At 44.5% G+C, this 23,180-nt stretch overlaps 1 protein-coding gene across 1 annotated transcript in view; it reads right to left on the reverse strand.

The window, feature by feature from the left end:
* The window catches only part of LOC111960181 (synaptopodin-2-like), a 64,036-nt gene that overhangs the window by 14,050 nt on the left and 26,806 nt on the right, over positions 1–23,180 (reverse strand). Inside the window, exons 2-5 of the mRNA XM_070437807.1 lie at positions 19,501–19,652; positions 6,337–7,103; positions 2,577–4,510; positions 561–2,485 (exon numbers count right to left, since the gene is read on the reverse strand). Of these exons, the coding sequence (XP_070293908.1) occupies positions 561–2,485; positions 2,577–4,510; positions 6,337–7,103; positions 19,501–19,652 (4,778 nt within the window). The remainder of the gene's footprint in view (positions 1–560; positions 2,486–2,576; positions 4,511–6,336; positions 7,104–19,500; positions 19,653–23,180) is intronic.

The following is a 23,180-nucleotide window of genomic DNA, read 5'->3' on the forward strand; positions in this document are numbered from 1 at the left end:
GTTGATATTGCAGAAGAGATTCTCAAAATTAGCACTCGCTCACGCACCTCCTTAGTACTCATCACCAACATTTTCTTAAATCACCTTTCAATCTACTCTCATTTCCATTTTTTTCCCTCAGCAATAAACACTCACCTGTTCACATTCTGTCAATGCCTGCTCACAGACTCTGATGAATCAACACTGATTCACATCATAAGTCCATTGAATGCATTTCATGGCTTTCCTAAAAATCTACATTTTATAATTTTTTGGCTCAGGTAAGTAATAAGCTATACCAATATCATATATTTCATTTTCAATGTGTTTTGCATTGCATTAATGCTAAGAAACAAACTTTGCTTAGCTGGTGGAAAACTACACCCGAACCTTATGATATTTGACATTCTAAAATGTGTCATATTGTGACATCATTTTTTTTAAATATGTTGGCTGTAAAATATTGAGAAAAGGCATCTTAAAAGCCTTCTATGAATATATTGCATTTGTATGAATGTCTATTTTAACTAGATCTTATGTTGTTTCAAGCAAATATCACTTAGTCATCCTATCAAAATCACTCTTTCTCCACAGCTGCTGGCTTCCAGACCTGGGCTGAACTCTTTTTGGCCATGAACCTGGGCTTTGGAGCGGTGCTACCCCCAGAGATGGACTCAGGCTTTGCTGCTATCGGAAAGCTGGGGACCACATAGGTACTGGGAGGTAGTGGCTGGTAGGGGGCTTGGGGTGCTGCTTGGTAAGGGGGGCTATGGGCTGGCTGATATGGACCTTGGGGGGTCGGTTGGTAGGAAGGGTTTGGAGCTTGGGGCTGGGGATGGTGCTGGTGCTGGGGTAGATAAGGGGCTGGAGGGGCTTGTTGGTAAAGGGGATTATATGGTTGTTGGTAAGGGCCAGCAGGAGCTTGCTGGTAGGGGTTGTTAGGTGGCTGGTAAGCATTAGGTGGGACTTGGTGGTAGGGACTATCGTGCATGTTTGGTTGAGGGGCCATCCCATAGGGCTGCTGAGGGTGCTGAGGCTGCTGTGGATAGGCAGCATTCATTGGTCCAGCCGGCTGGACAGGGGAAAGTTTCTCATATCTGATTGGTTGGTTTTGGTTTGGAGGGACTGGGGCAGGGGCTGGGGCAGGCTTTGGTGCAGCGGCCTTGGCAGCCTCGGCAGCCTCCACTGCTGGGCCATATGTGAAAAGGGAGGCATTGAGCTGATACGGCTGATGTTTCATGACATCTATAACAGCAAGGGGTTTGCAGGCAGGTTTGCCTTTCCCTTTCTTGGCTTTGGCCGCAGGGCTAGATGGAGGGGGTTGCTTAATGGCCCCTGGTGGGTAGGACGGGGACTGTATGGGGTTGTAATTTGATGTAGGGGGAGCTCTGCAATTGGGTGAATATTTCCACGAATGAGGTACGGAGGGAGAGGGCGATGTGGACCTTGCCTTGTTTTCCTGCGCAGTGGCTGCCTGGGCTTGCTGGGCTGCCTGTGCAGTGGCTGCCAGCACAGTGTCCGAATCCACGACATACTTCTCCATACGAGACTGCCTCTTGGCAAACAAATCGGCTCCTTTCCCTGTAACAGCCGGCATCGACAAAGCTGAGCCCATGCCTCGCACTGGTACCAAGACGCTGGCCATTGGATTGATGAGGGGTGACGATGACCTTTCTCCAAGCGTGTAAGAATTCATTCGCTGTGGGCGAGGCGGAGGAATAGAACGGGGAYCATTTTGTGGCGCATTCCCAGGTTTCGGAGAAGGTTGAGACACTCTGTCCATCGGGGTCTGGGTATTTACTGGGGCTTGCTGTGGTTGTGGGGCCCAGGTACTTGTGTGTGTCTGAGGCTGTGCCTGAGCCGGGGCCCATGCATTCATAGGTGGCTGTGAGGGTGTCTGCTGTGGAGGTGGCTGTTGCCAGCTTTGCTGGGATGGGGATTGGGTTGGAGTTGTTTGGGCCCAATGTGACTCTGGCTGATCCTGATTCTGATCTGGGGTCCAGGCATTAATGGGTAGCTGTGCTTGAGCCTGAGCAGGTGCTTGGGCCCATGTATTCATATGGGGTTGGGGCTGAGCTGTAGGTTGGGGTTGGGCTGATTGGGCCCAAGGTGGCTGTGGTGGCTGGGCCTGGCTCTGTGGTGGTGTCCATGCATTCATTGGAGGCTGAGGTGATGACACCCAAGGTGGCTGAGGCTGGGCCTGGGCCTGGGGCCAACCCTGTTGTGGAGGCTGAGGTTGTTGACCCCATGGTGGCTGGGGCTGTTGCTGTACATGTTCTTGAGGCTGAACCCAAGGTGGCTGGGGCTGTTGCTGAACTTGTTCTTGAGGCTGAGCCCATGGTGGCTGGGGCTGTTGCTGAACTTGTTCTTGAGGCTGAGCCCAGGTGGCTTGGGGTCTTGTTTGCTTGGACTTAGTTTCTTGAGGTTGAACCCATGGTGGCTGGGCTGTGCTTGTTCTTGAGGCTGAGCCATGGTGGCTGGGCTGTTGCTGAACTTGTTCTTGAGGCTGAGCCCAAGGTGGCTGGGGCTGTTGCTGGACTTGTTTTGAGGTTGACCCCATGGTGGCTGGGCCTGTGCTGTTTCTTGAGGCTGAGTCAATGGTGGCTGGGGCTGTTGCTGAACTTGTTCTTGAGGCTGAGCCCAAGGTGACTGGGGCTGTGCGTTCTGAGGTCTGAAACCCATGGTGGCTGGGCCTGTGCTTGCTCTTGAGGTTGAGCCCATTGGGGCTGGGCAGCCCAATAATTAATTGGTGGCTGAGGCTGAGCTTGAGGCTGAGGAGGAGGAGGTTGGGGAGTCACCCATGGGAGCTGTGGTGGGGACTGACTTGGAGCTGGAGCCTGGGGCTTCATTTCAGCAGGTGTCCAAGTACTCACGTGTGGCTGCAGTTGTGGCTGCTGTTGTGCCTGTGTTTGTGGTGGAGCCTTAGAACTCACTTGAGGCTCGGGTTGTGAATGAGGCTGAGGTGGAGAAGGTCCATTTCTTCCCCAGGCTGGTGCTTGCTGGGGCTGCTGCTCTGCCTGGGACCCTGGGGGACTACATGTGTGTTTTTCTGGAGAGMGGGTGTTGGCAGGAACTTCCTGGGGTGCAAGAGGGGGGGAGGGTTCTGGGGTCGGTACAGGGGTTGGATCTAGTTCTGGAGCAGGGGCGGACTCAGGCTCAGAGGCTGTAGCAGGTGTGGGGACACTATTTTCAGCATGAAGTGGCAACTCCTGGTTGGCCAGCTCAGGCTGAGGGGACCAAGGCGGAGAGTTGGGATTAATGATGGGCTTGGGAGCGACTGGTGGAGGCGTCTTATGTTTGACCCTTGGTGACTGGAGAAAGTTGCAAGCCTCAGCCCCCAAGCTAAGGTAGTCCTCTTCCGTAGCTGACTCAAAATCCAACTTCTTGTCACTTCTGTTGAGGAGATTCATAAGCTCCGGGTTGGGTGGCACTTTGGGAGCCTGTTTGAAATTGAACATTGGCTTGCCCTTGAATCTGTTCCTTGTGTCCTGCAAGATCCCAGACTTAATAGCCGGCGTTGAAATGCGCTCGTCGCGCGAGGCAATCTGCTCCCCCTGACTCATCGCTTCTTGGTTGTTCCCACTCACTGGGGGAAGAATTGGGACGGGCACCTGGTTTTGTACCGAGAAGAGTTGGGGGGTTCGATTGCTCATGGAACTCTGCATTTCATTGCTTTGGTGGTTGGCGACGCCGTTCATGTTAGACGAGTACTGTTGAATTTGTTGCTGCTGGTGGTACTGCTGCTGTTGTTGATATTGTTGCTGCTGGTATTGCTGCTGCTGGTTGTATTTCTGCTGCTCGTACTGTTGTTGCTGCTGGTATTGCTGCTGCTGCTGGTATTGCTGCTGCTGCTGTTGCTGCTCGTAATACTGCTGCTCTTGGAACTGCTGATACTGTTGCTGCTGCTTCTGGTGCACGTTCACGTCCATGTAGGCCTGGCTCTCTYTGGTGGCCTGCATGTACGAGCGCTCCTCCATCTGCTGGTAGGCTGCATGCTTCTCCACCTCCTGCACTCCCTCCACAGGAATCCCCTGGCGCCTCATCTCCTCATGTTCGGCAGCGATCTCGTCCATGCGCTGGCGGCGCTGGGAAAACATCGTGGCCCCCTTGCCCGTAGTGTTGGGCAGTTGCTCCATCTCCTCTCCGGAATTGAGCTTGCGCTCGATCTTGAGTAGTCCCGTGTCCCAGTCGCAGGTTATCACTCTGCCTCCACCATGGGCATTAGTAATGAAGTCCTCGTCAAGCTCTGACTCGCTGGTTGTGGCTACGAGGGTAAATCTGATCGCTCGGGGGTCTTTTTCCTCGTAGTCTTCCTCCTCCTCGCTGTCGTCGTCGTACTCTGGTTCGCTCTCACCAGTGCCGTAGCTGACGAGTGTGTACTTCTTGGCCCTCTGTCGATGCCTCTTGAACATCAACACCCCCTTGTTGTTGGGGTTGGGAGCGTCAGCGTTCAGAAGAATAGCAATGCGCTTACATTTAGACTTGGCCTCCTTCACCTGCTTGTCTGACAGGCTCTCACTGCGCCTGAGCCCTGCAAAATAGAGAGAGGGAGAGAGATAGCGAGAGAGAGAGATAGTGGAGGGGGGGAGGGAGGAAGAGAGAGAGGGTAGAGGGAAAGAGAAGAGGGATATTTCAAATGGTTGCTTCTTGTGGCCTATTTAATTGAACTGCATATAATGGTTATTAATAGCTTGGGTCTAATTGAGACGACCACAAATCATTCCATTTGGATGAACATGCATCGGAAAATGTTTGCCACACCAAGTTACACTGTTTTCAGATACCAGCAGGCCTGCAATGCAACCACATTTTCAAAAGTCTTATGATAATCTTGAATACATCTTAACACTGCATGTCCACCCTAATGACATTGTGAAAACATATCTTAATACATTAAAGCAACCACTCACTAATTACTTTCACAGATATTTCACACATACAATCACTCTTTAAATGGCAGACATGAAAAATAGCAGAAATTCTGACAAACTGCTAACTTAAATCACACCATGCTATTAGATAGTAAATTAAAAGCAGCGTTAAATATCATAGCAGACAATTGTATTCACCCCATTATATTGAAAACCGGGGATCTTTTTTTCAAGCAAAAACACATTTGTAGAAATCCCTCAAATGACATAAATGCAAGCAATAACCTACACATTTCCATAAACATGCATAAGAGCTAAATCTAATCCATTCATTCACTCATTCATTCAATATGTCCCTGGTCCTGATCTTATACTTGGTTATCTATAGCCCAACAAAAAGTCCTTTAAAGCCCTTTACCTCAGTGCCGATACTTATCACAGATTTGATCATTCAATCTACAAAATCTCTATTAAATCAACACAAAAAGCAATTACCTAATTCTCTGACCAACTGTCTAATATCCTCCTAGTTTGTTCCCCGATAATACACGATATTAACAAAGCTGTGAAAGCCTATTCAAATGGGTGGTCCCCATAGTTTGAGCCAATGGCAGAGCATAGAAGAGATAAAATGAATTAAAAATAGTCTGTGGGACGGGAGTGCATTCACCAGCACCCAAGCACCTTTCCCACTCCTTATCTGTAAGTCCACTCTCGGATCTGTCACCTAAACCCGAGGCGACGACAGTCATGTCCACACACTCTTTAACAGCACCAACCCTACACACACATACACAAACATAAAAAGCTGTGATTTAAAAAAGTACCCATCCTTACATTTTTATTTCCCTCAGTACGACTAACCTCAAGGTGGAGGAAGACTGGGAGTAGTGGGCGAAGCTCGCTTTACGGCTCGGGCTAAGACATACGGTTTTAAAGGATCGGGTAACGGGCTAGTGCAGCACATGCTGGTGTCCGTCAAAGAGCACTTCTGCAGGCATCATCAACGCGCTGGCATTCAATTAAATGTCATATTTATCGCCCTGAAAGACACATCCTCATCAAGCACCTATTCTAAGCTAGAGGAAAACATTTATATATTTTTTTAAAACACAATCATTCTCTATCTCTACCCATTATATTGCCACAATCCTGCCCTCAGTGATCTTGGATACTACAAACTGGATACTATTCAGGCTTGAACTGGACCTCTCTGCTTCAATCCAAACAAAACCCCTCCCAAGTAAGAAAGAGCATCTACTATTTTTGGGGCCACATTTTTGTGTGCAACAGGGCACCGGGCTAAGGAATGCACACATGCCTCCCAGAGTTGAGTTGACAAATGCAGTTCACAGCAGTGCTACAGTATGTCAGTCTGCTATTAGGTCTGAGTCGGTGAACCCTATAAGACAACAGTAATTTGACCCTCATAAATACACACACAAAGCAGGACTAGTAACAGTGGAAACAGACATAGAGTACTCACTGGCGTGCCTGGCCCGGTGCTTGTTGGGTTTCCCAAGGTCCTTCTCCGAATCCGAGTCTGGCTCCTCTGCCGGCTCGGCACCCTCTTTGGGAATTCCGAAGGAGACAGTGAAGGAGGCAGGAGCTCCCTGGCTTTGACCTGCTCCTTCCTCCCTGGGGGCTCCACCAACATTTCCACTGGCCCCACAGGCACCCTCCCCCTCTACCAGACATGGAGAACCCCTTCCGGCTGCGGGATGGTGCAGGGTGATCTCCACCACTCCATGCTGACTCAGGGGCTCCCTAGCTGGGCCACAGACGTAGAGCGAGTGGGTGGTGGTATGGAGGAGGGCCTTGTTCTGGAGGGCCTCTCTCGCCTGGATCTCCCCCTCTATTCCAAGAGCACTCCCCAGGGAGGTGCAGACAGGATCCTCCAGGGTGTGTTCAGAGAGGGACAACTGGAGCTCCACCATTGCCCCTCCCTGGGGTCCTGCTCGAACTCCGTCCCCTCCGAGTAACTGGGACTCTGGGCCGCTGCACTCCCCAGTAGCGGGCACGCAGAGCTGGGTACGGACCAGATGGGTCCCTCTGGCGGCCTCCGTGTCACTCTCTGTCTCCCCATAGTAGGCCTCATCCTGGGACTCAGCGATGTAGAGCGCTCTGGGTGGTTGGGACCTGCCAAGGGACAGGATGCGGAGGTTGGTGCTTTCCAAAGCCTCACCAGAGGACTCCCTTGTGCCAAAGTAGGTCTCCTCTGAATGAAATGCCTCAGGGGATAGTGCGCAGCATCTGTGAAAGCAGAGGGGGGGGGGGGGGGGGGAGTAAGAGCATAACACATCATACAATAGCTCAATGAAAATCACTTTGAATTTACAAGTGTTTAGACTGTGCATAATAAAAGTATGGTTTGGTATGGTCATTTGGTTTGACAATGGATAGATAGATGGATAGATGGGATAGATAGATAGAGAGATAGATAGATAGGATAGATAGATAGATAGATAGAAGATAGATAGATAGATAATAGATAGATAGATAGATAGATAGATAGATAGATAGATAGATAATAGATAGATAGATAGATAGATAGATAGATAGATAGATAGATAGATAGATAGATAGATAGATAGATAGATAGATAGATAGATAGATAGATAGATAGATAATAGATAGATAGATAGATAGATGATAGATAGAGTAGATAGATAGATAGATAGATAGATAGATAGATAAGATAGATAGATAGATAGATAGATAGATAGATAGATAGATAGATAGATAGATAGATAGATAGATAGATAGATAGATAGATAGATAGATGTAGATAGATAGATAGATAGATAGATATTTGTAATGTCTTTATTGTTTGAAACTTCTGTATGTGTAATGTTTACTGTTAATTTTTATTGTTTATTTCACTTTTGTATATTATCTACCTCACTTGCTTTGGCAATGTTAACACATGTTTCCCATGCCATAAAAAGCCCCTTGAATTGAATTGAAATTGAATTGAATAGATAGATAGATAGAAGATAGATAGATAGATAGATAGATAGATAGATAGATAGATAGATAGATAGATAGATAGATAGATATATAGATAGATATAGATAGATAGATAGATAGATAGATAGATAGATAGATAGAATAGATAGATAGATATTAGATAGATAGATAGATAGATAGATAGATAGATAAGATAGATAGATAGATAAAGATAGATAGATAGATAGAATAGATAGATAAGATATGACTATGTACAGACTCAGTGAGCATAGCCTTGCTATGTGAGAAGGCCGCCGTAGGCAGACATGGCTCTCAAGAGAAGACAGGCTATGTGCACACTGCCCACAAAATGAGGTGGAAACTGAGCTGCACTTCCTAACCTCCTGCCCAAGTATGACCATATTAGAGAGACATATTTCCCTCAGATACACAGATCCACAAAGAATTTGAAAACAAAATCCAATTTTGATAAACTCCCATATCTACTGGGAGAAATTCCACAGTGTGCCATCACAGCAGCAAGATTTGTGACCTGTTGCCACAAGAAAAGGGCAACCAGTGAAGAACAAACACCATTGTAAATACAACCCATATTTATGCTTATTATTTTAACTTGTGTGCTTTAACTATTTGTACATTTACAACACTGTATATATATAATATAACATTTGTAATGTCTTTATTGTTTTGAAACTTCTGTATGTGTAATGTTTACTGTTAATTGTTATTGTTTATTTCACTTTTGTATAATATCTACCTCACTTGCTTTGGCAATGTTAACACATGTTTCCCATGCCAATAAAGCCCTTGAATTGAAATTGAAATAGATAGAAGAAAAGGGCAACCAGTGAAGAACAAACACCATTGTAAATACAACCCATATTTATGCTTATTTATTTAACTTGTTGCTTATCCATTTGTACATTGTTACAACACTGTATATATATAAATATAACATTGTAATGTCTTTATTGTTTTGAAACTTCTGTATGTGTAATGTTTACTGTTAATTTGTATTGTTTATTTCACTTTTGTATAATATCTACCTCACTTCTTTGGCAATGTTAACACATGTTTCCCATGCCAATAAAGCCCCTTGAATGAATTGAATAGATAGATAGATAGATAGATAGATAGATAGATAAGATAGATAGATAGATAGATAGATAGATAGATAGATAGATAGATAGAGTAGATAGATAGATTAGATAGATAGATAGATAGATAGATAGATAGATAGATAGATAGATAGATAAGATAGATAGATAGAGTAGATAGATAGATAGGTAGGTAGGTAGGTAGTAGGTAGGTAGGTAGGTAGGTAGGTAGGTAGGTAGGTAGGTAGGTAGGTAGGATAGGTAGGTAGGTAGGTAAGGTAGGGTAGTAGGTAAGGTAGGTAGGTAGGTAGGTAGGTAGGTAGGTAGGTAGGTAGTAGTAGTAGAGTAGTAGGTAGTAGGTAGGTAGTAGGTAGTAGTAGGTAGGTAGTAGGTAGGTAGGTAGGTAGTAGGTAGGTAGGTAGGTAGTAGATAGATAGATAGGTAGGTAGGTAGGTTAGGTAGGTAGGTAGGTAGGTAAGGTAGGTAGGTAGGTAGGTAGGTGTAGGTAGGTAGGTAGGTAGGTAGGTAGGTAGGTAGGTAGGTATAGGTAGGTAGGTAGTAGGTAGGTAGGTAGGTAGTAGGTAAAGGTAGGTAGGTAGGTAGGTAGGTAGTAGGTAGGTAGGTAGGTAGGTAGGTTAGGTAGGTAGGTAGGTAGGTAGGTAGGTAGGTAGGTAGGTAGGTAGGTAGGTAGAGTAGAGTAGATAGATAATAGATTAGATAGATAGAGTAGATAGATAGAATAGAATAGATAAGATAGTAGATAGATAGATAGATAGATAGATAGATAGATAGATAGATAGATAGATAGATAGATAGATAGATAGATAGATAGATCATATGTCTCCGTTTCCTCTTCCCTTGAAGACGCAGGTAAAAGGTTATCTGGGGACTGGCATAAAACATATAATAAAAATAAAAAAACATGTCTTTTTGATCTCATGATTTGATTACCTGGATTTCCAATATGTAATATCGTTGAATATTGTGCTGCGCACCAGAGCACTTGACGTTTGTGTTAACTAAAGCCATCTCATCCACCACTGGCCCCTCAAGTGGTCACCATAATCAAGCAAACTCAATCTCCGTCCCTCATGTTAAATGACTGGAGTGAAGCACTGAAGTGGAAGGCAATCACATTTCAATTGGGCCCCACTTCATTTCCCCTTTCAGCGTCATAGAGAAATGTAGTATGTCGTTGTGTCACTATAATTATTGCATTGGAGTCAATTAGAACCTAGCAACCAAAAGGGAAGGGGGTGAGAGATGTGACCAAACATATTTAATTAAGTGATAATGCCCTCGAAGCCGGTGTTTGGAGGATATATTGGCACGTATTAATGACAAAATAATACACAAAACAGGCTCTGCCCCACCTGCCCTGAATATTTTAAATTTTAAATTTATTTCACCTTTATTTAACCAGGTAGGCTAGTTGAGAACAAGTTCTCATTTACAACTGCGACCTGGTCAAGATAAAGCAAAGCAGTGCGACACAAACAACAGCACAGAGTTACACATGGAATAAACAAACATACAGTCAATAATACAATAGAAAGAATCTATATACAGTGTGTGCAAATGAGGTAAGATAAGGGAGGTAAGGCAATAAATAGGCCATAGTGGCAAAATAATTACAATATAGCAATTAAACACTGGAGTGATAGATGTGCAGAAGATGAGTGTGCAAGTAGAGATAATGGGGTGCAAAGGAGCAAAATAAATCAAATAAATAACAGTATGGGGATGAGGTAGTTGGATGGGCTATTTACAGATGGGCTTTGTACAGGTGCAGTGATCTGTGAGCTGCTCTGACAGCTGGTGCTTAAAATTAGTGAGGGAGATATGAGTCTCCAGCTTCAGTGATTTTTGCAGTTCGTTCCAGTCATTGGCAGCAGAGAACTAGAAGAAAAAGTGCCAAAGGAGGAATTGGCTTTGGGGATGACCAGTGAAATATACCTGCTGGTGGGCGTGCTACAGGTGGGTGCTGCTGCTATGGTGACCAGTGAGCTGAGATAAGGCGGGGCTCTACCTAGCAAAGACTTATAGATGACCTGGAGCCAGTGGGTTTGTATATGGGTAGTATATGGGGTAGTATATGGGACCTTGGTGACAAAACGGATGGCACTGTGATAGACTGCATCCAATTTGCTGAGTAGTGTTGGAGGCTATTTTGTAAARAACATCGCCGAAGTCAAGGATCGGCAGGATAGTCAGTTTTACGAGGTATGTTTGGCAGCATGAGTGAAGGATGCTTTGTTGCGAAATAGGAAGCTGATTCTAGATTTAATTTTGGATTGGAGATGCTTAATGTGTGTCTGGAATGAGAGTTTCCAGTCTAACCAGACACCTAGGTATTTGTAGTTGTCCACATATTCTAAGTCAGAACCGTCCAGAGTAGTGATGCTGGATGAGCGGGAAGGTGTTGGCAGCGATCGGTTGAATAGCATGCATTTAGTTTTACTTGTATTTAAGAGCAGTTGGAGGCCACGGAAGGAGAGTTGTATGACATTGAAGCTCGTCTGAAGGTTAGTTAAAACAGTGTCCAAAAAGYGGCCAGAAGTATGCAGAATGGTGTCGTCTGCGTAGAGGTGGATCAGAGAATCACCAGCAGCAAGAGCTGAGAATTGAACCCTGTGGCACCCCCATAGAGACTGCCAGAGGTCCGAACAACAAGCCCTCCGATTTGACTCACTGAACTCTGTCTGAGAAGTAGTTGGTGAACCAGGCGGGGTAGTCTGGTTGAGAAACCAAGGCTGTTGAGTCTGCCGATAAGAATGTGGTGATTGACAGTCGAAAGACTTGGCCAGGTTGATGAATAAAGCTGCACAGTATTGACTCTTATCAATGGCGGTTATATCGTTTAGGACCTTGAGCGTGGCTGAGGTGGACCCATGACCAGCTCTGAAACCAGATTGCATTGCGGAGAAGGTACGGTGGGATTCGAAATGGTCGGTGATCTGTTTGTTAACTTGCTTTCGAAGACCTTAGAAAGGCAGGGTAGGATAGATATAGGTCTGTAGCAGTTTGGGTCTYGAGTGTCTCCCCCTTTGAAGAGGGGGATGACTGCGGCAGCTTTCCAATCTTTGGGGATCTCAGACGATACAAAAGAGAGGTTGAACAGGCTAGTAATAGGGGTCGCAACAATTTCGGCAGATCATTTTAGCAAGAGAGGGTCCAGATTGTTTAGGCTGGCAGATTTATAGGGGTCCAGATTTTGCAGCTCTATCAGAACATCAGCTATCTGGATTTGGGTGAAGGAGAAATGGGGGAGGCTTGGGCAAGTTGCTGTGGGGGGTGCAGGGCTGTTGACCGGGGTAGGGGTAGCCAGCTGGAAAGCATGGCCAGCCGTAGAAAAATGCTTATTGAAATTCTCAATTATTGTGGATTCATCGGTGGTGACAGTGTTTCCCAGCCTCAGTGCAGTGGGCAGTTGGGATGAGGTGCTCTTATTCTTTATGGACTTTACAGTGTCCCAGAACTTTTTGGAGTGACGGGTCACCACTGGCTAGCAAGCAAAGGATAAGAACTTTGCCAGCCAGTATGGCAAAGGATATAGGATATGTGCCAATATATCCTCCAAACAGGGCATTATCACTTTTATGCAACGGATTACCAACATGCTCAAATAATGATTGACATATTTGAATTCGTTATTTTTGATGAATTTATTCATACTGTTTCATCCTTCCACAAGATATAGTCCCGACACAAATCTACAGTTGCTACCCAAGCCGGCTGGTTGCTCGTTCTATCGGTTCGGTTGCCAGAGATGCGACCCAGTCGCTTAGTCTTTTTGTTCTGTATCTATGGACGCGAACCAGTCATTCGTTCTAAATAGTCCATTGCCATACTGGCTGGCAAAGTTCTTATCCCTTGAATGCTAGCCAATGGCGACCCGTCATTCAGAGCAGGTGGGGCAGAGCCTGTTTTGCATGTTATTTTGGCATTAATACGTGTCACAAATCACTTTGCAAACAATGTAAAAAATATATATAATGAATAAATCCGCATACAAACATTTTTGTTTTCTTGAGTAAGGCAGCTRCAAAATGCAGGTATTTCAGCCTAGCTCAGTGCTTTCTGTGGTGGTGGGGCAAGCCAGCAGAAAATACGGAGTGTTGCGCCGTGATTGGCTCAGTGTTCTGTCACTCATGGGGACACTACGTCACCGCCAAGTCTAAGGGTAGAGCTAGAAAATTCTAGCCCCTTGGGTGCTGCCATAGATGTACATTAGAAGTGCCTATCCAAGAAGGCTCAAGGTCATTGGCCACAGATAAAATTACGTCAAATCACGTGATATGTACAGTAGCTTTGATTGGACTGATCATGTCAACATCCTACTTTCAAAATCTTAGCTAGCAGTCATCATCATGAATCTAGTCGACAATCTACTGGCAAATCCTTTTTAATCCTTGTCATATGAAGAGAAATTATGAAGAGAAATTATAGATAAAACATATCAGTGCTCATCGGCCATTGGACTTAACATTCCACAACAAGTTGGAAATCGCATATTCAACAATGAGTGGTTTGGAATGAATCAGTGACCGTGGCTAACTGCAAGTATTGCAAAGCAATCACTAGCCTGCTATTCAGTAGAGTGGCTGTGTGGTCCCAAATCTGGGATTAAGGGGCTCTTTTCCAAGTTTAAAATMATAAACATTCATCATCGCCCATGCTGTCAATGAAGCCTGATTTGTGCCACACTCAAAACTGTTAACTCGGGAACTGCGAAAATTTGACTTCAGTGAGTTCAAGACAACTGGGAAGTCGGGAATAAACAGGCTCCGACTGGGAAAATATGTTTTGAACAGTCATCCAACTCGGAATTGTAAATCTGGCCTCTTTCTAGAGCTACGACCTGAAGATCAATAACGTCATCATGATTCAATGTTGTTTTTTTCAGAGTTCCCAGTTGTTTTGAAGCACCATAAATCCAGAGAATGCCAGACTTTGATGGCAACATTTGCCCATGAAGGACCGCCTCGCCACCTTCCTGTTCAAGTGAGCACAGCACAACAAGGTGAGTCCAAAAATGTATTGTATGCTGCTGCATACATGATGTAATATGCCAGGGAGATATGTATACTGTAGCTAAGAAAATAATACTAGGTGTATGTTGTGTAGTAAGTAGCCCATGTACCTCACCCTAATAATTTGGTCTTTTTACCCCTCTTAATTTATGCTACGGTTCTGACTTGGTGTACAGGGAGAACACTGTAAGAACGGCCCATGCTCTGAATTCTGTCACTGTACATATCAAAAGTGCTAAACAAATAGTTATATTGACTACGTCCGTCCTAGCTCACTTATTAATGTCTTAATCGAAATTACGGATAGCCTCTTATCCGCTTGTCGTCCCCTTATGCCATAGTTTGTACATCTCAATTGTCATTAGAAACCACATTTGTTTAAGCAAGTCAGCCATATCAGCTATGTTTTTTAAAAGGCAGTAAATGAGGTTGAATGAACTGTTTCGCTGCCAGACAAGGCTCCGCTGATAGCCAGGTGTAGCAGTCGTAAGATGTTGGGACAGCTTAATGTAGGCCAGTTTGTGGGCACCATTTGTCACCATTATAGCGCAATTAATGTATTGTTTAGTGTTGTTTTTTTTACATGCTAAAATCGCCACTGTTGCTAGTTAGCCAACTATGGCTAACTGACAGTCACGTCAAACAGTGCAGCCAGAATAACAAAAGTAGCTGCATTTGCATTTGTTTATGCTGTTTTCTAGTGACATTTATTTGGATACATACATAACAATGAGCTAATGAGGCACGATTTCACCTGGCATAGAAAATGTACTCTCTCTCGTCAGGACACTGTTGTTCAGAGGAGCTAGCCAACAAGACAGCTAACACAATCACTTCAAACTGAAGCTGGAAAGACTGCAAACAAGCTGCATTTCGTTTCATTTTGTTTTCTATTGATAGTTCTTTGTATAAATCCATAAAAATTATGCTGATTCATGATTTCGAATGGCTGAGAAACACTGCCTGGCTGTATGTCTCGTCCAAACTCCCAACATGTTCATTACTATGGGACAGCTGGAGATTGAATTTGAATATTGAAACAATGTTGCAAATGTCGGTGAGACAGACAGCAAGATTTATACAAATGTCTGCTGTTGAAAACTAAATGTTAGTCTAAAAGAAATGTGAGATAATGTCTAGATGCTTTTTATAGTGGAGATCAAGTTTATAAATTGCTTAGCTGGGCTGATGAGACAGTGGATTGTGCACTCAGATGGAACAGAGTAAATAGGCATTTTAACGTCATAGATTTATTTAGCTTTTGGTAACTTGTGGAATAGACACTGGTTGGAATGTGGTTAGAAAAAAATCTGCATTCTGGATTAGTACCACCCTTAAAGTGGCATAATTTTGGCACCTAGAACCAAATCTTGAATGTGAGCTGGTCTGTGTTTCATCTGTCACAAGAGACAATTGGCTAATTAGCTTTGCCACAATATTTATTTTCACCCATCTAGTCTGTTGACGTCAAAGAGTGCTTTGTAGATATGGGGATAAGAAATAAGAAAGCAGGCTACTATAGTGTAACAAAATCCACTTTCAAAGGGACTTTGTGCCTGCCGGCTGATTTACAGTGAGCTTCAAAAGTATTGCGAGAGTGACARGTTTTTTGTTGTTGTTTCAGCTCTGTACTCCTTGAAATAATACTTTGACTATGAGGTTAAAGTGCAGACTATCCGCTTTAACTTGAGGGTATTTTCATCAATATCGAGTGAACCGTTTAGAAACTACAGCACTTTTTGTAAATAGTCTCCCCATTTTAGGGGACCAAACGTATTGGGACAAATTCACTTACAGTTGAAGTCTACATATACCTCAGCCAAATACATTTAAACTCGGTTTTTCACAATTCCTGACATTTAATCCTAGTAAATATTCCATATCTTAGGTCAGTTAGYATCACCACTTTATTTTAAGAATGTGAAATGTCAGAATAATAGTAGAGAGAATGATTTATTCAGCTTTTATTTCTTTCATCACATTCCCAGTGGGTCAGAAGTTTACATACAATCAATTAGTATTTGGTAGCATTGCCTTTAAACTGTTTAACTTGGGACAAATATTTCAGGTAGCCTTCCACAAGCTTCCCACAATACGTTGGGTGAATGTTGGCCCATTCCTCGTGACAGAGCTGGTGTAACTGAGTCAGGTTTGTAGGCCTCCTTGCTCGCACACACTTTTTCAGTTCTGCCAACAAATTTTCCATAGGATTTAGGTCAGGGCTTTGTGATGGCCACTCCAATACCTTAACTTTGTTGTCCTTAAGCCATTTTGCCACAACTTTGGAAGTATGCTTGGGGTCAATGTCCATTTGGAAGACCCATTTGCGACCAAGCTTTAACTTCCTGACTGATGTCATGAGATGTTGCTTCAATACATCCACATAATTTTCCCTTCCTCATGATGCCATCTATTTTGTGAAGTGCACCAGTCCCTCCTGCAGCAAAGCATCCCCACGACATGATGCTGCCACCCCCGTGCTTTACGGTTGGGATGGTGTTCTTCGGCTTGCAAGCCTCTCCCTTTTTCCTCCAAACATAATGATGGTCATTATGGCCAAACAGTTCTATTTTTGTTTCATCAGATCAGAGGACATTTCTCCAAAAAGTACGATCTTTGTCCCCATGAGCATGAGTTGCTGAGCGGCCTTTCAGGTTATGTCGATATAGGACTCGTTTTACTGTGGATATATATATTTTTGTACCTGTTTCCTCCAGCATCTTCACAAGGTCCTTTGCTGTTGTTCTGGCATTGATTTGCACCAAAGTACGTTCATCTCTAGGTGAAAGAACACGTCTCCTTCCTGAGCGGTATAACGGCTGCGTGGTCCCATGGTGTTTATGCTTGCGTACAATTGTTTGTACAGATGAATGTGGTACCTTCAGGCGTTTGAAAATTGCTACAGGTCTACAATTTTTGTCTGATTTCTTTTGAGTCTCCCATGATGTCAAGCAAAGAGGCACTGAGTTTGAAGTTAGGCCTTGAAATACATCCACAGGTACACCTCCAATTGACTCAAATTATGTCAATTAGCCTATCAAAAGCTTCTAAAGCCATGACATAATTTTCTGTAATTTTCCAAGCTGTTTAAAGGCACAGTCAACTTAGTGTATGTAAACTTCTGACCCACTGGAATTGTGATACAGTGAATTATAAGTGAAATAATCTATCTGTAAACAATTTATTGGAAAAATGACTTGTGTCATGCACAAAGTAGGTTATCCTAACCGACTTGCCAAAACTATAGTTTGTTAACAAGAAATTTGTGGAGTGGTTGAAAAACGAGTTTTAATGACTCCAACCTTAGTGAATGTAAACTTCCGACTTCAACTGTATGTGTATTAAAGTAGTAAAAGTTAAGTATTTGGTCCCATATTACTAGCACGCAATGCCTACATTTAAGCTTGTGACTGTACAAACTTGTAGGATGCATTTGCTGTTTGCTTTGGTTGTGTTTCAGATTATATTGTGCCCAATATAAATGAATTAAGCAATAAGGCCTGAGGATGTGTGGTATATGACCAATATACCACGGCTAAGGGCTGTTCTTATGCACGACGCAACGAGGAGTACCTCGACACAGCCCTTAGCCATGGTATATTGGCCATATATCACAAACCCCTTAGGTGCCTTATTGCTATTATAAATGGGTTCCAAACTTAATAATGGCGGTAAAAAATGTGATGTTTTGTCACACCAGTGGTATACGGTCTGATATACCACAGCTGTCAGCCAATCAGAATTCAGCGCTCGAACCACCCAGTTTATAATGGTAAAAAATGTATTGTGTCATTTTGGAGTCACTTGTATTGTAAATAAGAATAGACTATGTTTCTAAACACTTCTACATTAATGTGGATGCTAACATGATTACGGATATTCCTGAATGAATCGTGAAAAATTATGAGTGAGAAAGTTAGGGCAAAAAACAAAACGTGCACCCCTTGGGGTCCCGAGGACCGAGTAGTGGATTTAAAAAGGGATTATAGCTTTCACTTGGATTCACCTGGTCCGTCTATTTCATGGAAAGAGCAGGTGTTCATAATGTTTTGGACACTTGTGTAAGTGAATATGTCCCAATACTTTTGGTCCCCTAAAGTGAGGGGACTATGTACAAAAAGTGCTGTCATTTCTAAACGGTTCACCTGATATGAAAATACCCTCAAATGAAAGCTGACAGTTTGCACTTTGACTGCATTGTATCATTTCAAATCCAAAGTGCTGGAGTACAGAGCCAAAGCAACAACAAATGTGTCACTGTCCCAATACTTTTGGAGCTCACTGTATGTGTTCCCTTAAATATGGGCATCGGCACAAATATCCGATGGCACACCAGACGCGCACGGTGTGTGACGCCCACTGAGTAACTGTTTAAAAGCTGCTTGTTGAGTGTGCACACAAATCTCCAACAGCTGGTTCGTCAGCAGCCAAGACACTCAAAGGTCAACGCACTTACCAATGAACCACTATCTGTCCGTCCGGCCACCATGTTCCAGGCCACTCAACTGTGTACATGCAATTTTACAATGGTTGGGTCTAATCCTGAATGCTGATTGGTTAAAACTGCATTCCGGCCGGTGTCTATTCCACAAGTTGTCGTTAAAATGCAATTCACTGTCTCATCATCCCAGCCAGGCAACTTATAGACTTGATCTCCACTATAAAAAGCATCTAGACATTAACTAACATTTCTTTTAGACTAACATCTAATTTTTCTTGTTGGCTAGCTCCTCTGAACAACAGTGGCCTGACGAGTGAGCACATTTTCTATGCCAGGCGAAATCATTGGCTCATTGTTATGGATGTGTCCAAATAAATGTCCCTAGAAAACAGCTTAAACAAATGCAAATGCAGCTACTTTGCTGTTATTCTGGCTGCACGTTTTGACGTGACTCTAAATTAGCCGTAGTTCTCTAGCTAGCAAGCAAGGTATAAGAACCTTGCCAGGCAATATGGCAATGGAACATTTAGAACGATCGACTGGATACAGAACTAGCAACCCTAGATTTGTGTCGGGACTATATCTTGTAGAAGGATGAAATAGTATAAATTAATTAATCAGAATAACGTTTTTAATGAAAATATGTCAATCGTTATTTTAATATGTTGGTAACCCATTATATAAAAGTGATAATGCTCTCGAAGCCGGTGTTTGGAGGATATATTGGCACAGTTTGCCGGCCCTCAAATTACTGTAGTCTCGGGCCTAACAACACCCGTGCCAATATATCCTCCAAACACCGGCTTCTCTGCCATTATCACTTAAATAATACACTAGTGCTTGTTGTGTTGTGTTGAACCATGCCTTGAAGTATATGGCCCAGTTTATCACACCAATGCAACATTAAGTTATGAGAGCATTGACATAAACCTGGATAAACCTGTAGCACCCCAAGGTTGTGGTGTTAACTTAGCAGTCATTTTTTCCAAAAAAGAAAACTAATCAAAAGGCTAAGTACATTTTGGGGTATATAATTCTGGATATTATGTGCAGACCCTGGTTTGAGAAACCATGGTGTAGTTAATGAAAAATCCAGCCTTTGGGGTTACCTTTTGACCAGTAATTGCAGGCAGTCGACGCAGGCGTCAATGACAGCAATAGCTTCTGGGAGGGAAAGGTCACCGCAGGGTTCTCCATTCAGCGACACCACCTCATCCCCCTCACAAACCCCGGCCAGGGACGCACGACCCCCCTCTTCCACCTACGGAATGACAAGCAGTGGTGAGTCCCCAGGACATGCCTCACAATAAAAAATCACCTACACCTATTATTCAGGTTAGTGTATTTACTGTGTGTAACTGAGGTCGTTTTGGCCAACCACAGTTGTTTGATGAGTAACATTGCCTGAGATCTGAAGGCGTGTGTTAGCTCACCGAGTTAATGCCTAGGACTTTATCTCAGCAGGCTAACACAGCCGTTTGCCACGCAAGATACCCAGGTTCAAACTCCACATGACTGTAGGTAACATTTTCAATAGGGCCTTTACATGGATAAAAGACAGAAAACATTCCCTATTGGACTATGAGGACAGTCATTCAAACAGTTTGAGTGTGTTTATTATTAACCAAGTGGATATCGGGTCATTGGCAAGACTTACGATGATGTTAGTGACGCATTAAGCCAACTATTTTGTGTCACTGGTCTACCCACTACCCCATAATGTCAAATAGGAATTATGTTGTTGGAAATGTTTACAAATTAATTTAAAATGAAAAGCTGAAATGTCTTAAGTCAATAAGTATTCAACCCCTTTGTTAAGGCAAGCCTAAATAAGTTCAGGAGTTTTTGAATGACTGCCTCATCTCTGTACCACACACATACAATTATCTTTAAGGTCCGTCAGTTGAGCAGTGAATTTTAACCACAGATTCAACCACAAAGAAGAGCACATTTTTTTGTTGTTGTTGAAAAAGCAGACATTGACTATCTCTTTGAGCAGAGTGAATTATTAATTACACTTTGGATGGTGTATCAATACCATCAGTCACAACAAAGATACAGGCGTCCTTCCTAACTCAGTTGCCGGAAAGGAAGAAAACCGCTCAGGGATTTTACCATGAGGCCAATGGTGACTTTAAAACAGTTACCGAGTTTAATGGCTGTGATAGGAAAAAACTGAGGGCAGATCAATAACATTGTAGTTACTCCACAATACTAACATAAATGACAGAGTCAAAAGAAGGAAGCCTGTACATAACATGCATCCTGTTTGCAACAAGGCACTAACGTAATATTGCAAAAAATGTGGCAACGCAATTAACTTTTTGTCCTGAATATAAAGTGTTATGTTTTGGGCAAATTCAATACAACACATTACTGAGTACAACTCTCCATATTTTCAAGTATAGTGGTGGCTGCATCATGTCATGGGTATGCTTGTAATATTAAGGACTGGTTCAGTCTGCTTTCCACCAGACACTGGGAGATGAATTCACCTTTCAGCAGGACAACCTAAAATACAAAGCCAAATCTACACTGGAGTTGCTTACCAAGAAGACAGTGAATGTTCCTTGAGTGGCCAAGTTAGGGTTTTGACATAAATCTGCTTGAAAATCTATGGCAAGTCTTGAAAATGATTGCTAAGCAATGATCAACAACCAATTTCACAGAGCTTGAATAATATTTAAAAGAATAATTGGCAAATGTTGCACAATCCAGATGTGGAAAGCTCATGGACATGTCTATCCCCTCTCCTATGCGGAGACTGAGGGCATGGAGATCTACATACAGGAGAGCCTCCAGCAGGGTTTTATCTGCCCCTCTACATCACCAGCCTCCTCAAACTTATTTTTTGTTAAAAAGAAAGATGGGGGACTGCGCCCCTGCATTGATTATCAAACACTGAACAAAGCTACCATTAAGTTCAGCTATCCTTTACTCCTCATTTCAACCATCATCAAACAAATGCACGGGGTGCAGTACTTCACCAAACTGGACTTGAGGAGCGCTTACAATCTAGTATCTCATAATGCCCTGTGGCCTGTCTAATGCTCCTTCAGTCTTCCAGAATTTTATTAACAAAGTGTTTCGGGACATGCTGGGATGGGGCGTAGTTGTTTATATAGATTACATTTTGGTCTATTCTCCTGACCACGCCCAACATGTCTCGTTAGTCAGGTCTGTGCTGGGAAGACTGTTGAAGCATAATCTATATGTTATACAAGAGAAATGTTTATTTTTCCACCGGTCCTTGTCCTTTATTGGCTACCTCACATCCACGGAGGGAGTGGAGCAGCAACGCGTCAGCGCAGTCAGGTCATGGCCCATCCACAACTCCGTGAAAGCAGTCCAACGATTCCTGGGGTTTGCCACCTATTTCCAACGGTTCATCCGGGGCTTCAGCATGGTGGTCGCGCATCTTACCTCCCTGCTGAGAGGAGGTCCCCTGTGGCTTCGTTGGTCGGAGGCGGAGAGGGCATTCGAGACACTGAAGGCACGCTTCACCACTGCTCATCCCGAGCTCTCAATTCCCTTCATCGTCGAGGTGGATGCCGCCGAAGTAGGAGTCGGGGCAGCGCATAGAAAACCCCTCCCAAGCTGTGGCCCTGAGCCTTCTACTCCAAGCAGCTGAGCCCCGCCCAGAGGAACTACGACGTAGGGGACCTGGGAACTCTTGGTGGTCAAGAAGGCTCTGAAGGCAAGGAGGCACTGGTTGGAGGGGTCCAAACACCCTTTCCTGGTGTGGACGGACCACCGCAACCTACATCAGGGTACATCAGGGCAACAAAGAGGCTAAACCTGAGACAGGCCAGGTGGGCTCTATTCTTCGCCAGGTTCCAATTCACGCTTTCCTATAGGCCAGGCTCGAAGAACGTGAAGGCGGACACCCTGTCTCACTTCTATGACACAGAGGAGAGGCAGGGAGAGGAGACCCCCATCATCCCTACYTCCCGTATCATCACGCCAGTGGTGTGGGACGTGGATAACGACATATGGCAGGACCTGCGCACGGAACCTGCGCACGGAACCCGCACCTGCACAGTGCCCGGAGAACCACGCCTACGTGCCCACGGGTGTGCGGGACCACCTCCTTATCTGGGCGCACACGGTGCCTGTGTCGGTTCATCCTGTGATAAGCCGTACCATCGCCTGCCTGACTGAGAAGTACTGGTTGCCCACCTTGGCTAGGGATGCCCGAGTTTACGTAGCTCCTTTCCCTGCTAGTTCCACAATGACCCTGGTCTCACCTCTCGGTGGACTTTGTCACTGACCTTCCCCCCTCCCAGGGGAACACCACCGTTCTCGTTGTTGTGGACCGGTTTTCCAAAGCTTGTTGCCTCCTTCCTCTGCCTGAGCTCCCGACGGCCATGCAAACCGCGGAGGCTATTTTTACGCACGTCTTCCGGCACAATGGGATCCCGGAGGACATTGTGTCAGACCGTGGCCCTCAGTTCACCTCACGCGTATGGAAAGCGTTCATGGAACGCCTGGGGGTCACGGTCAGTCTCACCTCCGGGTACTGTCCTCAAGCTAATGGGCAGGTGGAGAGGGTCACATCAGGAACTAGGCAGGTTCCTGTGTTACTGTCAGGACCGGCCGAGGGAGTGGGCCGAGTGGGCTGAGTACGCGCAGAATTCCCTCGAACACTCCTCCACTAACATAAATGGAACGCTGCCCACACTCGTCTCCAGCAGGCCATGCATCAGCACAAGGAACAGGCCGACCACCACCATAGTGAGGCGCCTGTCTTCTCTCCAGGCAACCAGGTCTGGCTCTCCACCCAGAACCT

Source organism: Salvelinus sp. IW2-2015, linkage group LG37 (genome assembly GCF_002910315.2).
Source record: "Salvelinus sp. IW2-2015 linkage group LG37, ASM291031v2, whole genome shotgun sequence".
Taxonomy (NCBI): domain Eukaryota; kingdom Metazoa; phylum Chordata; class Actinopteri; order Salmoniformes; family Salmonidae; genus Salvelinus; species Salvelinus sp. IW2-2015.